Source organism: Rana temporaria, chromosome 13 (genome assembly GCF_905171775.1).
Source record: "Rana temporaria chromosome 13, aRanTem1.1, whole genome shotgun sequence".
Taxonomy (NCBI): domain Eukaryota; kingdom Metazoa; phylum Chordata; class Amphibia; order Anura; family Ranidae; genus Rana; species Rana temporaria.
This window is the reverse complement of record NC_053501.1, coordinates 52,767,949-52,783,877: the sequence shown is the minus strand read 5'-3', so window position 1 is coordinate 52,783,877 and position 15,929 is coordinate 52,767,949. Positions and strand designations below refer to the sequence as shown.

General features: G+C 47.2%; 1 protein-coding gene across 3 annotated transcripts in view; it reads left to right on the top strand.

Moving 5' to 3' along the window:
* MGA (MAX dimerization protein MGA) overlaps positions 1-15,676 on the top strand; it is a 134,902-nt gene extending 119,226 nt beyond the window's left edge. For all 3 annotated transcript variants that reach the window (XM_040333883.1, XM_040333882.1, XM_040333884.1), the window contains 2 exons: positions 8,016-8,150; positions 11,756-15,676. In XM_040333883.1, coding sequence (XP_040189817.1) covers positions 8,016-8,150; positions 11,756-12,807 — 1,187 coding nt within the window. In that variant the 3' untranslated portion in view covers positions 12,808-15,676. The remainder of the gene's footprint in view (positions 1-8,015; positions 8,151-11,755) is intronic.
* Positions 15,677-15,929: the final 253 nt, after the last annotated feature.

Sequence of the window (15,929 nt, the reverse complement as noted above, 5' to 3'; positions counted from 1 at the left end):
AGCTTTGCATTCCCATAAAACAGTGTCAATGAGCAGCAACCACATTCCAAGCCAAAATATACAGAAAAATACAAAAGTACCAGAAATGCATAAAAATATCAAGCTGGTATCCAACAAGTATTTGCAGTGCCACTCCATTCCTACCACGCTATTGAAAAAAGGGAATAATATAGATTTATCTTAAGCTTACTTAAAAGTATTTATGGGAATATTACCACTGCCCTACCCATATTAAAAGACATTGATCCGGGGGCGTGGCCTGGACATGGCTGAGTGAAGACGCTTTTCATCTGAGCTCCCGGCCTGATCCCCCTATTTTCGGCCAAAAAACACACTCAGACCGGCATGATACCCGTAAGGAAATACGGGACTAGAGCAGCATCTAAAGGGACACCCTCCGCAAAGATCTCGGGGAATATCCAGAGCTATTTTAAGACCTGCCAGGAAGTCTCTCCCGACCTGGGCCTACTGGCGGCGCGAGACCATCCGGGAGTACCCCCACGCGGTGCTGAGGTGGATCCAACTGGGCAAAGATCGAACCCTGGTGGTTCAGAGGACTGGCTCACCTTCGCCCCTGACCCTCCGGAGGACCCCCCAAGGGAGGAGATGGCGGACCTACAGGCCCCGGAGCCGGTAGGCTTGGACCCGACCATCAAGGCCATGCTACAGGCCTTACCGACCAGACGGGACATTGAAACACTGATACTGAAGCTAGAGGAGACACACAGGAGAGACATTCAGGAAGTAAGAGGGGAAGTATCCACACTTACGGACCGAGTGGCCTCGGGCGAAGAATCAGTGTCCTCCCTGGCGAACCGGGTGTCAGCGTTGGAGCAGGCCCGTGACCAGCACCGAGAGGCGGCTATAACACTCCAGCTCCACTTGGAAGACGTGGAAGATCGAAGCCGCCGCTGTAACCTGCGGATTCGTGGGGTCCCCGAGCCGGCGGCGGCAGAGAACGTGAGCGCCAAGGTGATCGACCTCTTCCGCGAGGTGCTGGAGGATCCGGAGGCGGTGGTCACACTGGACAGGGCGCATAGAGCGCTTGGGCCTAAGCCGGCGGATCAGGACAGGCCGCGAGATATCGTGTGCCGCCTTCACCGGTATACCCAGAAGGAAACAATCCTCCGCAAGGCCTGGGATCTGGGAGACATAGAGGTGGACGGCGCCCAGATCCGGATTATGCCTGACCTCTCCAGGGCAACCCTCCGGCGCAGGGCACTACTACGCCCTCTTCTAGACCTCGCCAGACAAACGGACCATACATACCACTGGGGGTATCCAATGTCGGTGACTTTCCGGAAGGATGCCGGCGCTTTCACCCTCCGGACCGCTGCGGACCTACCGGACCTCTTCCGATTTATGGGCACGGAGCCTATCCAAGTCCCCGACTGGCTGCAGTTTTTCCCGCGCCCGACCGGACGATCGGGTGCACCGGCGTACGGAGGTCCCCTCGCCCCACGACCCCAGAGAGGCAGGAGACGCCGCAACTCGGCTCGAGGACGAGCGGCACGTGAGTAGGCCGTAGGCCAAGCACCTGATCCCTCCACCCGCGCCGCCACACCTTCCCGACCCTACGCTCCCTGCCCCGGAGAAACCTGCACCGCCCACCCGACTACCCGCACTCCTGGAGGCACCCGGTCCCGGATGGTGGACGAGATGGATCTTGACTGGGGGACCCACCCCCCTCCCCTCGCGTACCTCGATTATGGCCGCCCCGCTTGCGGGTCTTTGCCTCAGGCGACATGCGGTACAGACCCTTCTCCTCCTCACTACGGGTGCCCCGGGGACCTGCCCTCGTCCTTTGATCTTCCTCGGCGGAGGAGACCCTAACAGGGGGACGAGATAGATCCCGAGACCTCGCGCCCCCCCTCCGGGCTGGACACTATACCCCTGGAACGTTAGCACAGCTGCGATCGGGGCCCCACGAATGCTGAAACTTTAGACACTACGTCCCCTCTCCGCAGTGAGAGCAGAAGTAAGCCTGCCAGCCCTGAGCCTGAGAATCCCAAGGTGGACTTGTGTGAGTTATGTACTTTGTTTTATTTTTTAGTCCCCTTGCACAGAAGGGGAGACATGGTTATTACGGCTAGGGGAGGGGAGGGGGGAGCTGTATGTGGGGGAATGTTGAGCTCTGTCGTGAAGACCGTCCGGGGGGGGCTGCGCGACTCGGAGGGTCTTTATATGGGCCCCATGCCGGGAGGAGGAAGGGGCCACAGCTATTGTTTGGGGGCTTGACACCCCACAACTATTGAGCCCCGGGGCGGAGCAGCACCCCACGATGACGGGAACACCGGAGGGAGCGCGGCTCTCTGAGCGGCGGGGGAGGGGGGGAGGCGGGGTGTTTGAGTGGATTGGGCCACGACTCTCACTGTTAATGCCAAAGCCCTTGGGCTGATTGAATCCGAGGATCCTCTGTTTGCACTTATTATTCGTATCTGTAATGCTCCTATGTTTTGTTTGTTTCTTAAATTGCTCGTTCTGATGCTCAGTTTCGCAATCAATGTTGAATGTTTTGCATATTTACGGTTCATGTTCTGTGTTTACACTCTATACAAGCTATGGCTGAGGGGGGGGGGAGAGGGCTGGGGGCTCGCTCCCTGTCCCTGTCTAGTACATCCCCCCAACTAGGGCTGCGCTCGATCCCTGGGATACTCCCAGAGAGCGCATATAGCTGACTTCAGCTAATTTAGTTTAAAGCTACCTGGAGGCCACACCTGAGGCCTACCCTTTAAGCTCTTTACTTCTACCTTTCTCTATACCCTCTCTCTGCTACCCTTGCTCTCCTACCCCCCCCTCTTCTCCCGACACCCGACCCTCCCCTATACCACTGCCCCCCTCTACCCCACACCACAGGGCGGGACCGCCTAGCCCCTTGACACCTGGGCGCACGCACACACCTCCCCCCCCCCCCCCCCCACCCCCAGCTGCACGAGCATGGAGACTCTGACAGTGACATCATTTAATGTCAAGGGCCTTAATACCCCTGAAAAAAGACGTATGTTAATGCAAGACATGCGACGAATGAGAGCAGACGTTGTGCTGCTCCAGGAGACGCACTTCAAGAAATCCAACCTGCCACTACTGAAAAACAAGTTCTTCCCCACAGCACACCACTCCCAATACGCGGAAGCCAAAAGCAGGGGAGTGTCTATCCTGATCTCTGCAAGGGTACCCTGGACACCAATAGACGTCCTCGCTGACGGGGAGGGACGGTTCCTCTTTGTGAAGGGGAAGATAGGCGATAAGACAGTAACCTTAGCTAATCTTTACGCACCCAATGTCCGACAGGATGTCTTCCTGGGGAAATCCCTGACACAACTCAGACGCTTTACAGAAGGCCATTTGATTTTGGGGGGCGACCTAAATGTACCCCTGCTCCCGACTGAAGACACATCGACCGGACGGTCGTCCCTGCCTCGTGACGCACGGAAGTGTATTGACACCGCTTTGCGCTCCATGCAAATGGTAGACGCCTGGCGTCTTTTCCACCCTGGCGACAGGGACTACACTTTTTTTTCTAAACCTCACCAAGTGTATTCGAGGATAGATTATTTCCTCATACCTCATAGTCAACTAGACGCGATCCAGAACATCACCATTGGTTCGATCACGTGGTCTGACCATGCCCCAGTCACCCTGAGATACTCCCTCTCGGAGACAAATCAGGGCCGGAGGTCGATGTGGAGGCTCAATGAGAGCCTTCTCCAGAATACGGAGGTCATGACGGAAGTCATCACAGAACTCGGTCATTACTTTACCACTAATAGTACACCTGACAGCGAGGCGGGAACAGTATGGGAGGCGCACAAAGCGGTGATCCGAGGGTTGCTCATTAAGCACGGCGCGAGGCTGAAGAGGGAGCGATCACTACAGCTGGGCTCGCTCCTTACTCGGCTCAGTACACTTGAGACTTCACATAAAATAACCCCATGCAGGCAAATCGGCGCGGAACTGGATGTGCTTCGCGCACAGATCACAGATCTTTTGCTCTTTAGAGCCAAGGCGGCACTGCAGACCTGCCGACGGGCCACGTACGAGTCAGGGAATAAATGTGGCAGAATGCTAGCCAACACGCTGCGAACCCGTCGACTAGCCTCTTACATCCCACACGTGCTGTCCAACTCGGGACAGAAACAGTCTACTCCACAACAGATATCGCGGGAATTCGGGCAATTTTATAGTTCGCTATACAATTTGAACAGACCCCCTACTCCAAATACCACGATAAGGGACTATGTCTCGTCGTCACTGATGCCCTCTCTGCCCACGGAGGCCCGAGAGGATCTGGAACTCCCCATTACACTTCCAGAAGTCCAGCTTGCGCTGAAGAGCGCCAAGCCGGGGAAAGCCCCGGGCCCTGACGGACTTACCATAGCATACTACAAGACGTTACTACCGACCCTGGGGCACCACCTAGTGAGACTTTTTAACGATCTCGGCTCAGGGAAATTGCTCCACGCCACCACACTGCAAGCCCAGATATCTGTAATACTGAAAGAAGGGAAAGACCCAGCTAGCTGTAGCAGCTACCGCCCCATATCCCTTCTCAACACTGACCTCAAGCTGTTCACTAAAATCCTGGCGTCAAGGCTACAGAGGCATCTCCCGAGTCTGATACACCTGGATCAAGTGGGCTTTGTCCCCTTGAGGGAAGCCCGGGACAATACCATTAAGGTACTTAACCTGATACACATGGTGACTATCAATAAAACCCCGAGTCTGCTGGTCGGAACGGATGCCGAAAAGGCGTTCGATCGAGTGGACTGGCGATTTATGATGGCGACCCTGGAACATGTAGGGATTGGAGAAAAGATGAGAAATTGGGTGACGGCGATATACACCGGTCCGACGGCGCGAGTGAGAGCTAACGGGGTACTGTCAGACTCATTCCCGATAACTAATGGGACGAGACAGGGATGCCCCCTCTCGCCCCTTTTGTTCGCTCTGTCACTAGAGCCATTTTTGTGCCATGTCCGGTTGAATCCTGACATCAAGGGCGTCGTTACCACGAACGCGCAATATAAAGTATCCGCCTACGCGGACGACCTACTTTTCACCCTCACAGACCCCGACACCTCCCTCCCAGCCCTTTTCCGGGAATTCGATAACTATGGCAAACTCTCCAATCTAAAGATCAACCTATCAAAGTCAGAGGCCATGGGCATAGGGATTTCGCAGCACCACCTTGCGCGGCTTAAGACAGGATTCGGTTTGAGGTGGACGGCAGTGGCGCTTAAATATTTAGGGACTTTCATCCCTCCCACACTCTCGCACCTTTACCGACTGAACTTCCCACCCCTTTTGGCAGAAGTCCGGAAACTATTAACTCAGTGGACTAGCGGGCTACACTCGTGGGTAGGCAGGGTTAACATCTTAAAGATGACGATCCTCCCCAAGTTTCTGTACCTCTTGCAGGCCCTCCCGATCCGCATCCCCGGGGAGTATTTTAAACAAATACACTCAGCGTTCATTCACTTTCTCTGGGCGGGGAAAAAGTCACGGGTACACAGGTCGGTCCTGTCCCTCCCTAAAATACACGGAGGCTTGGCCCTACCGGACATTCGGACTTACTATCACTCAGTACATTTGGTGAGACTAATTGATTGGTGCCGTCACGGACATAATAAATTGTGGACGACAATAGAGCAAGATCAGACTGACATCTCCCTGCGACGAGCACCTTGGTGCTCCGCCCCGCTCCCTCCTACGGCCAAAAACCACCCCTTAATAGGAAACACAGTTAGGGTCTGCGCGGACCTCATGGCTCGGCGATCCCTGGCCTCTGGGGACTCTCCTCTCAGACCTATCATTGGTCACCCGCTCTTTGTCCCGGGATTACGGGATAGGGGGTTCCTTAACCTCATGAGGGATGGCCTATTCCAGGCATCCCATTTTAGTGCGGGGGGGAAATGGAGATCGGCAGCAGAACTGACAGACCCCAACGGCGCCTACCGCCTTGACTTTTTGAGAGCAAATCAACTGTCTCATTTTTTAAGTAGCATCCCTCCCCCCCCGACGGGACAAGTTCCAATGACTGAGCTGGAGGAGATGTGCGAGGAATCTGGTGTGCTTCCACACGCTCTCTCCCTACTGTATGCCATACTGATAGCACCATCCGGAGGATATCGGCTACCAGCCCTGGAAAAATGGGAAAGGGACCTGAACACACAGTTCTCACCCGCCAAAAAACAAACCATACTTCACTTCACACACAAATCCTCACTATGCGCAAAAACTCAGGAGACGAATTACAAGATTCTCTCCCGCTGGTACAGGACCCCGGACCTCCTAAACAAACTGTTCCCCAATTCTGCTGGCGTCTGCTGGAGATGCCAGCGGGACAGGGGCACCCTACTACACATCCTCTGGACCTGCCCACGAATCAGGGACTTCTGGGGAGAGGTGCGACGGATTGCCCAAAAATTCACAGGCTACGTGGTACCAGACGACCCGGGCTACTTTCTCCTGCACGCAACCAACATGCCATCTGGAGTTTATAAGAAGTCCGTGGTTCGCCACCTCCTGGACGCGGCCAAGGCCTGCGTGCCTCTCCGATGGAAGTCACCCCACCCCCCGACTGTCGCTCTTTGGCTACATAAGGTAGACGAGATCAGTAGAATGGAGGACTTGATACTCTCTAGCCAGCAACGCCACGAGACATACTCTGAGACGTGGCAGCTTTACAACATCTTCAAGTACTCGGATGAGGGACAGAGTCTCAGAGGGACCGAATGCCCAGTTCCAGCCCCACTGACAGATACATTGCCTGTCCCTTAGGACACCCTACACGTACATGAATGAATCAGACTCATGTTACGCCCCCGCGGGGGCGCTTTACACTGACCCTGCTCGTGCAGACACCACCACCTCCTCCCCCCCCCCCCCCACCCCTCCTCTACCCCCCTCCCTTCCCCTCTTCCTATTTTCACTCTGTTAGACTTCTCTATACCTCTCCCTAACTCTTACTCTATCTTCTCCACTGAAAACGGAAAATAGATCTGGAGGTCGGCCCGATCGAGCCCCAATGCCAGGACAACTGAGGACTGATGTACCCTCTTAGAGACAGGTTCCGAGAGTTCTCGGTCACGCCCTTATATCCCACCGCGACATTACTTGTAAAAACCAAAGACCTATAGACATCTCTGTGATTATGCCTGATTTGTACCCTTACTACTGTATCTTGTGTGTATTGGTGGTTCGCGAGGACCGACTTTTTGATGAGAAATAAAAAAATTTAAAAAAAAAAAAAAAGACATTGATCCCAGCTGGAGTGTACCCTGTAACAATGTACCACAGCTTTATACACCAGCCCACCATGTGTTTCAGTTAGCGCACAAGTATACGCATATATCTCCTGATAGAAATTACCATTGTAAAAATATGTAGGCACATATGAGGTTCAGCATATTTTTTTATAAGGCACCTGTAATTTTTATATAAACAATTGAGGGAACATGTTTTTAATTTTGACAGTAATGAAGGATTCATTGTAAGTAGTATAGTATTTGAGGCCTGTGGAAATCCTCTTTGCTTCCCCCCCCTTGTTTGCATGGGAACCCAGTAGGCCTAGTTTCTGCAAATCTAAAGGCTATTAAATAGAGATTGCATATTCAGATTGCAAGGTGAATGATCATATTTTAGTGTCATTTCAGCAAAGGTGTCCTGATACATTGGGGTTGATTTACTATAGGGCAAATAGACTGTGCAGTTGCTTTAGAGCTTATTAAATGAGATGAAGCTTACTTTGCAAAGAGTATCCAATCACAGGGGGGGGGACAAAAAATGAATTTTTGCTTGCACAAGATTAGAAGTCGGCAGAGCTTCCCCTCAGTTACTAAGCTGTGGGGCAATTGCACTTGCAGAGTGCAACTGAACATGCAAAGTGAACAGTCAATTTGCCTTTAGTAAATTAACCCCACTGTTCTGATTTTATCAGACTTCAATATATTACCTGTTGTATACTTTTTTTATTTTCTGGTTATTTACATATCTTATTGGATGTTTTTGTGCAGGAATGGCTTCTGTGGTGATTCAGCTTCCTGGTACAATACAGCTGAAGGGTGAAATTAGTAATACCAGTATTCCCATCACTTTGTCTGCTGTGTCTCACACCATCTCTACAATAGAATTATCTTCTTCCGATTCAGGTATGGTATCATTTGTGTCTTCCATATCCTTCATTCTTTTTTCATCTGCGTTGTCTATTTGCTTGTTGGCATGCTCTGTGGAAGCTAACTTTCATATAAAACTTCCATCTGGCTTGTTTTCAAAAAGTCTGTACTGAGGAAGTATGGACACTGCCATTGCTGGTGTTTCATTCTGAAAAATAAAAACCAGTGCCCGAGCTATAATGCTGCTCCGGTGGTTTCCGGTCCTTGAGTCAATGACCCAGAACAAGTATGCATTTTAGGAGTTTAGACTTTGCTGGCTTGCTTGTTTCAGGTCAGTGTCTTGGCAGGGGCAGCAAGCATTTTCAGAAGAACAGAAGTGGCATCCTCCAGGTTTTTTATTTTTTTCTAGGTTCAAGTTTCCAAGGAAATGTGTGGTTTTTAAAGTGGAAGTTCGGGCATAAACTAACTGAACCTGCTCTCTGCCACATTCTAAACCTAATCTATCTAACTTTGTAAAGCAAAAGTTGCTATACTTCTGCAGCTACTCCACTCCGGTTCCAGCATCGGTTGTCAGTGGTGGCTTCAGTGTATAGGTTTGTGCAGGAGAGGCAGCCAACAACAGAAGCCCCATAGTACTTCTAAGAGTGACATCACTTCCCTGACATTTCTTAGCTGTTGTCGTCCTCTCCTGCACACAGCATCCGCCACCAGAGATCGGAACGTATCAGCTGCAGAATAGTTAAAGGGGTTGTAAAGGATTTTTTTTTCCCTAAATGGCTTCCTTTACCTTAGTGCAGTCCTCCTTCACTTACCTCATCCTTCGATTTTGCTTTTGAAATGTCCTTATTTCTTCTGAGAAATGCTCACTTCCTGTTCTTCTGTCTGTAACTCACCACCATAATGCAAGGCTTTCTCCCTGGTGTGGAGAAAGCCTCTTGGGGGGAGGGGGCGAGCAGGCAAGTCAGGACACTCTCTACTTTGCAGATAGAGAAAGGAGCTGTGTGTTAGTGGGCATCCTGACACTCCTGCTCGCCCTCTCAAGAGGCTTTCTCCACACCAGGAAGAAAGCCTTGCATTATGGTGGTGAGTTACAGACAGAAGAACAGGAAGTGAGGATTTCTCAGAAGAAATAAGGACATTCAAAAACAAAATCGAAGGATGAGGTTAGTGAAGGAGGACTGCACTAAGGTAAATGAAGCTGTATGGGGAAACATTTTTTTTCCTTTACAACACCTTAAAGTACAACGATTTTTGCTTTACAGGGTTAGATAGATTAGCTTTAGAATGTGATAGAGAGCAGGTTTATAGTTTCTTAATTTTTGCCTGATCTTTCACTTTAAAATGTATGCCTGGAATCTGAAAGGGAATCTGTTACTGAACTTAAAGGGATTGTAAAGGTTCCACTGCTATAAACCTGTTATACCTCCCTGAGTAGCCCCAGTCCTCCTCTTCTCAGTTCCTCTGCCAGTGCTCCAGGCCCCTCAGTTGAGTGCCCTCAGAGAAAGCTGTTTGCTCGCTGCTGAGCTGCCTCTGTGTGTCTGAGACACACAGAGCATGGCTCGGCCCTGCCCCCTCCTCACTGGCTGTGATTCACAGCTCCTACTGCTGTGTCTGAGCCAATGAGGAAGCAGAGACATGGGAGAGCTTTTGCTCTCGTGCACAGTGCGGGATCGGCTCAGGTAAGTATAAGGCGGGTGCTGAGGGGGAGTTGCACAGTTACGTTTTTTTTTTTTACCTTAATGCATAGAATGCATGAAAGTAAAAAACCTTCAGGCTTTAGAACCACTTTAAAACACCTGTCTGCTAGGCCTTTAATAAAAGCTCCCATGATCTGTTTTCATTTTTTATCAAAACAATTTGTCGCCTATCATTCTTTAGCTGCTCCAGAGGCACTGGGGCTTTTGTTTGTAGCTTCAGGATTGGGCATTTCTCAGCTTTTTGCCCTGGGGAACTGTACCCAAGAAAAATATGCGGGGTGTGCTTGTAACATCATCTTCCAGGACTTGATCATGCATTTGTTGCTCACCTAGGTACGTGGTGCACTGCTTTGTTAGCTGCAGGGTGCTTTACAGATTCAGGACCGACCCCCAAATGGGCAAAACCTTGTGGGTGAGGCTTGTTCCCAGCACTCTGCCTATCTACAGGTTTTCTGTAGCTCAGCTTTCTGGTCTGTACCTTTTATTCAAGTGGTTACTCAGATCACCCCTCCCTTTACACTATATACTAATATTCTAGTTCTTTATGCCCTCCAAAAACCTCCCTTTGAGAACATTCAACAGGGAATTCCATTACTGACACATTCACAAAAGGTGTTTTTTCTAGTAGGCATCACATAATTTTATAAAAAAACTACATCTTTATTACAAAGCAACAATGCGCTAAACACATAAATTAGATCAAAATGGGATGTGGCCAATAAAGTGCATAAAAACAACACGGGTATTTCCTGAAGCGAAAATATTTTAACCTTTTTTCTGTTGTATATAATTAAGTCTGTTACATGTGTTTCCAAACTGCCAGGCTTTTTGTCTGCTGCATAAGGACAAATCCCTTCATTTCTGCTCACGGTGGCCTCTTCTTATCACCTTAGTGAGGATATTGCTTCCCCTTCTCTCAGCTGTGTTCCAAAATACACAGAGGAAATTCCCCTACACGTCTTAAGCCTTGGACACACGGCTGGGATTCTCGTCAGGAAAAAAACGTTGTTTTTCCTGGCAAGATTTTCTCGCCGGCCAAGTTTACAGATGTATGATTCAGAAGAACCGCCGTCTTTTGGACTTTCAGCCATCAAACATCTGTATCTCAAATTTGCAAGGACAGCACATCCTCTGTTCGCCAGGTTTCATCCGGTCGATGTTTAGGCCTCAGATGATGTGCACTTTAACTGTAGGGTACTTCAAGATGTCTTCTGAGCGTTTTTTCATGTTACTTAACTTTGTTTTGTGGGCCTGTTGGCAGTTCTGCTTGCTATGTTGCTGCCCGCCCCTCAGTTTTATTGTTTTGGGATATTCCATGGTCTTTCAATACAAGCCCTGTGTATTTTAATGTACAATACAGATAAAAGGAAATTTGGCTTGCCTGTAAATTCCTTCTCATGGAGTACAGTAAAGGACACAGGCCCCTCCCCTCTGTTTCCACCTCTTACAGGCCCCTCCCTCATTGCTTGCAAAAAAAAATGGAGTCTAACAGTGTGGGGTTTATATGAGAATGCTTTAGGGGCTACCCTAACAAGTTTTGCCAGTGTACAGACACCTGAAGCTATCCTGCTTATAACCAATGAATACAAGCCCTGTGTCCTGAACTGTACTTTGAAAAACCTTTTTCTTGGAATTCATTACGGGACACAGGCCCCTCCCCCTGTTTTCATGACCAACTTCTGTCATTGCTTGCTACTGGGGCATGCTGGGAGCCAGTTTTACTGAGCTGTCCTTACGGCTTTGTTTGACAGTGTACAATTTCCTTTTGGGTGGAGTTAAACTTCATCCTGTGTCCTGTAAAGTATTTCAAGGAAAGGAGTTTTCCGGTAAAATGAAAAAAAAAGTTATGTTCGTCTGACTGGCCTATCTGTATTTATTTTTTCTTCTTTTTTAACAATCAGTATTTTCTGTAACGTGTTGTGTTTTTTTGTTTTGTTTCCTTAGAAAATGATGATGACCTGTCCATGATGCCCAGGATTGTCAACGTCACATCCTTAGCTGAGGAAGCTTCTTCAGATCTGTACCGGGACATCATGGGATTCCATACTGCAGCGACTAAGGCAGACACAGATACTGAGGTTAACACCCTGTTGGCAAAGGAGACTGCTGCTAGTGATCTTTTGTCGGATCAAGCAGAGAGAGACCTGTCCTCCGCAAAACAATTACCATCTACATCCCATCTAGTGGTCACCACAGAAGAAAAACTTTCCATAAGTCCCCAAACGCAGAATTCTTACTCCAGTCTTCCAGAAAATCTCCCCCTGGCCAAAGTCAGTATTGTTAATGCCGAGGTATCCTCGGAAAGTGGAAAGTCGGCTTTGGATAATGTCTTGGAGAATGTCAGAGACTCTGAACTAGAGCTGGAACTAAAACAACTTTCATCTGCTATAGAGGAAGCAGATTTGGACCCCAACGAGTTATCGGATGTTATGGCTGATCAAGAAGATGAAACGTTCTCATCTCTTTTGAATGAGATTGCTTTCTTGAATCAGCAGTTAAACAATGACCCCAGTGAAATGGGCTGTGACTTCCCAGCGGCAGACACACTATCCCAGGAAAGTATTGGCATATCTGCAGATGGTAATTCCTCTCCCTTCTTTTTTGAAAAATTCAAGGAATTGTCTGAACCAAAAGAAAAGAACATTTCACTTAGCCCTCTCTTTCTACAAATAGATGAGGGAGAGATTCGGGAAAGTATTAAGCATAGTGAAGAGCCAGGTATTGTTGTATTTGAAGATGCAGCTAATAAAGAAGCAATGACTGAAGTGGGGATGGATCTTCTGCAGCCTCCTGCTAATGTGACTTTTCTTCAGGCTGTTGATCAACCAGAAGTGGCCTCTAGCTCAGATGTGTTTTGGAGGCCTATGCCCAAATTGGCACCTCTTGGACTAATGTCTTCTAATGTTCCAAGTGATCAAAGGGTATTGGGGAACAAATCTATGCCATCCTTGGCTTCCGCTGCAATCCGATTAAGTTTACCAAAACCTATGGATTAGATTATTATTTTATTTGGTCATTTATTATTGGATACATTTTCAGGTTACTTGAAACATATAGTGTTGTACATTGTATCAGGTTTCTTCAACAGTGAATGAATTTGAAATCTAATGCTTAGAAATCATGTTTAAATTACACACAAAATTGAGTTATCTTAAAAAAGATAAACACCTGAATCCCTACTTCCCATTTTGCAGCATGTTTTCTGCTATAAAGTAACCAATGCACTTTAATGTATAATCGTGATTTGTACATATGCTTTGGCTAAGCAGCGTTTGCAGATATTCTTCTCCAGCAGACGGACGATGTAAAGCATTCCTTATGAGATTTGTCTCCTGGAACAATTTACACAAAGTAAACCATAGGTGCCTCCATCTCCAGTCTCTACAGCTCCGTCACCTTTCTGTCTGCACTTTACAAGACAAATTGCTACAGCTTATGTTTTGTCAGGAACAGTGTTAACTGTCACTTGAACACTCACCCCAGATACTTGACAATAAGTTCATTGCTGCTTGAATGACAAGCAATCATTGCTGTTATCAAACTGAACATGTAAAATATGTATATGTATTTATATTTTTTAAACCATTTTGTACACAGATTTTTTTGTACACACGTGTAGAATGTGATACATTTGTTAACGGATTTACTGTATTTCTTACTGTAGATACTAAGTGTACGACTTGTGGTCCGCTCATGTTTCATTGAGCAAACTTTACATTATGAAATTTGAGGAAGTCCCTGTTTTAAGGGGCCCCTGTCTGAGTTGGTAAACATGTGAATATTTTTTTTTTTTCCTTCGTATTATTCAGTCTTGAGGTCTATTCTGAGTTAAAGGGCTGGTCCTTCACCAAACTAATATTTTTTAATTTGGGTTAGAAGCTGGTGGAATGACCAACAGTTTCTTTTATGTCCCTAGATCTCCAGCAGAAACCTTGCACAATCTTGGACCTTCCTTGGCACTGGTGTCCATGGGGCATAAATGTTTAGTTCATCACCCATTGCTGAAATGTGATTTTAGACTTAGACTGAACTTTTAGTTTAAATTTACAAAATATATAAAGTACATCTAATTAAAAGATGTGCAAAGTCTTAGGCTTTCTACAAACCAAACTCTACTGGCAGTAGAAAAAGGCTAAACAAGTCAAAAAAGCAGTACCACGTTTTGGCATTTATTTCAATAGCAAATACTCTGGCCAATGAAATTAATAAACACCCAAGGGCTAAACGGGGCTAGCATTTAGGTGCGTTTACATGCATTTTTGCCCAAAACGTTCCTCTCCTTAACACGATTCTTGTCCATTCAGGAAAGAGCTGTTTACTGCTCCTAAACTACGGTAAATGCCTATGTGTACATGGACACACAGGCTTTTATTGATTTGAGTTTGGGGACTTTGGGGGAAAAAAACGCTCGAATCTCCTAAACTGAGGTTTAGGAGCAGCCAGTGTACATGAGACCTTTAGAGTTTGCTTTGTTTAGAAAGCAGCCACATCCCAAATAGAAAAGTCTGTTCCCCTGCCAGTTCGCTGCAGAGAAGGGCAATTGTTCTTTGTATGGAAGCAGTGGTGTCCCTGTAGAGGACTCCTGCTAAGTGAGACCTATAGTAAAGTAATCAGCAAAACTCTTACCCCCCTGTTCATTGGACAGCTTAAAGAGAAGCTCCAGGCTCCTTCAGAAAAAATGAAGCCAGGGGCTACAAATTCTGTAGCTGCTGACTTTTAAGATTAGGACACTTGCCTGCCCACAAATCCAACAGTGTCTTCACCCCAGCCTATTTGCTGCTGCCATCATTTCTTGTAGAGGAAACCAGTAGTGAAGCATTGCGGCTTCACAGCCGGCTTCCTACTGTACATGTGTGAAATGCATTGCGCTTTGTGAATGGCTCAATGGCGGGGGAAGGAAGAGGGGGCTGAACTTCCTGGTGACTTCACCTGTCAAGACCAGATAGTCGCTCTGCCATCTGAAAGGTGCCAAATGGCAGTGGAGGGGGGGAGGAAGCAAAGAAGTGGAGCTCCGCTTTAAGCTCTAATTCACTGCTTACAGAGAGCAAGGGTCCTTCTCTGCACCAAGCTTGTGCAGGGCAAGCTTTTCTACTCAGGCTGCTACTTTCCCAAGATCTGTAAGCCTTTCTTTTTTTTTTTTTTTATGGAACTTGAATACATTTAGATGATTTAAACCTAAAGTTCAGTTTGGCTGAAGAGTGGACTGACCCTTTACTCTGCCCTGATATAAATTGGCAGAACAATCATGATTGGTTAAGAAAAGGTGCAAGTTCCAGAGATGTAATTTTCATTTTCCAACTTTATTGCTTAGTAATACCTGGAAGAGCTTTGGGATTTCTGTCTTCACTTGTATTGCTATTCTGGTTAAGTGAGGAAGAAGATTGTGATTCTATAGGTTGGGAATGACACCTTGAGAACTTGCATTTTCGAAAACAAATTGGCATTGGCATTACCCATAGATGACTAGATGTGCACAAGTATTTTGAGTTTGTGCAGTATTCTTGAGTTTCTCACTTTGTAGGAACAATTTAACCCAGTAGGAATGTCATTCTGACTTATGAATTAGCTGCACACTAATGAAATGAAATTGTAATTGTCGCAGCAAGGACAGAGTAACCCAGTTAAACCTTCTTCTGCAAAGCAATAATTGTGAACTTGTCATTCTGTAATCCATAGACCTAGACCCAGGCTGAGTTTGTCTGTCCTCAAAGACTATGAAATTGAGAATATCTTTTATTTCCATGTTATACGTTAAAGATGAAAATAATCATTTACTATCCAGAACTGGTCATTTATATTTTGTCTAGATGCAAATCTGTTTGGTGCTAAATAAATCATTGACAAGCATATTTGTCCTAAAATTGATGTGTGTGTGTGTGTGTGTGTAAAACTTATTTTGTTGGTAAAATTTGAATAAGTGTGAAATAAAAGCAGGTTCACATTTTAGTTCACACAGTGTACCAATGTAATGATGGCATTTTGTGGTAAACAATTGACTCGTTGATCATGGAATTTCTTACAGGATACGTTCACCTTTCCTATCATGTTAAACCCATGTTCAGGGTAGAACATGTAACTTGTCAGTATGTTAGAGATTCAGCAGTAGAGCTAGTGAAAA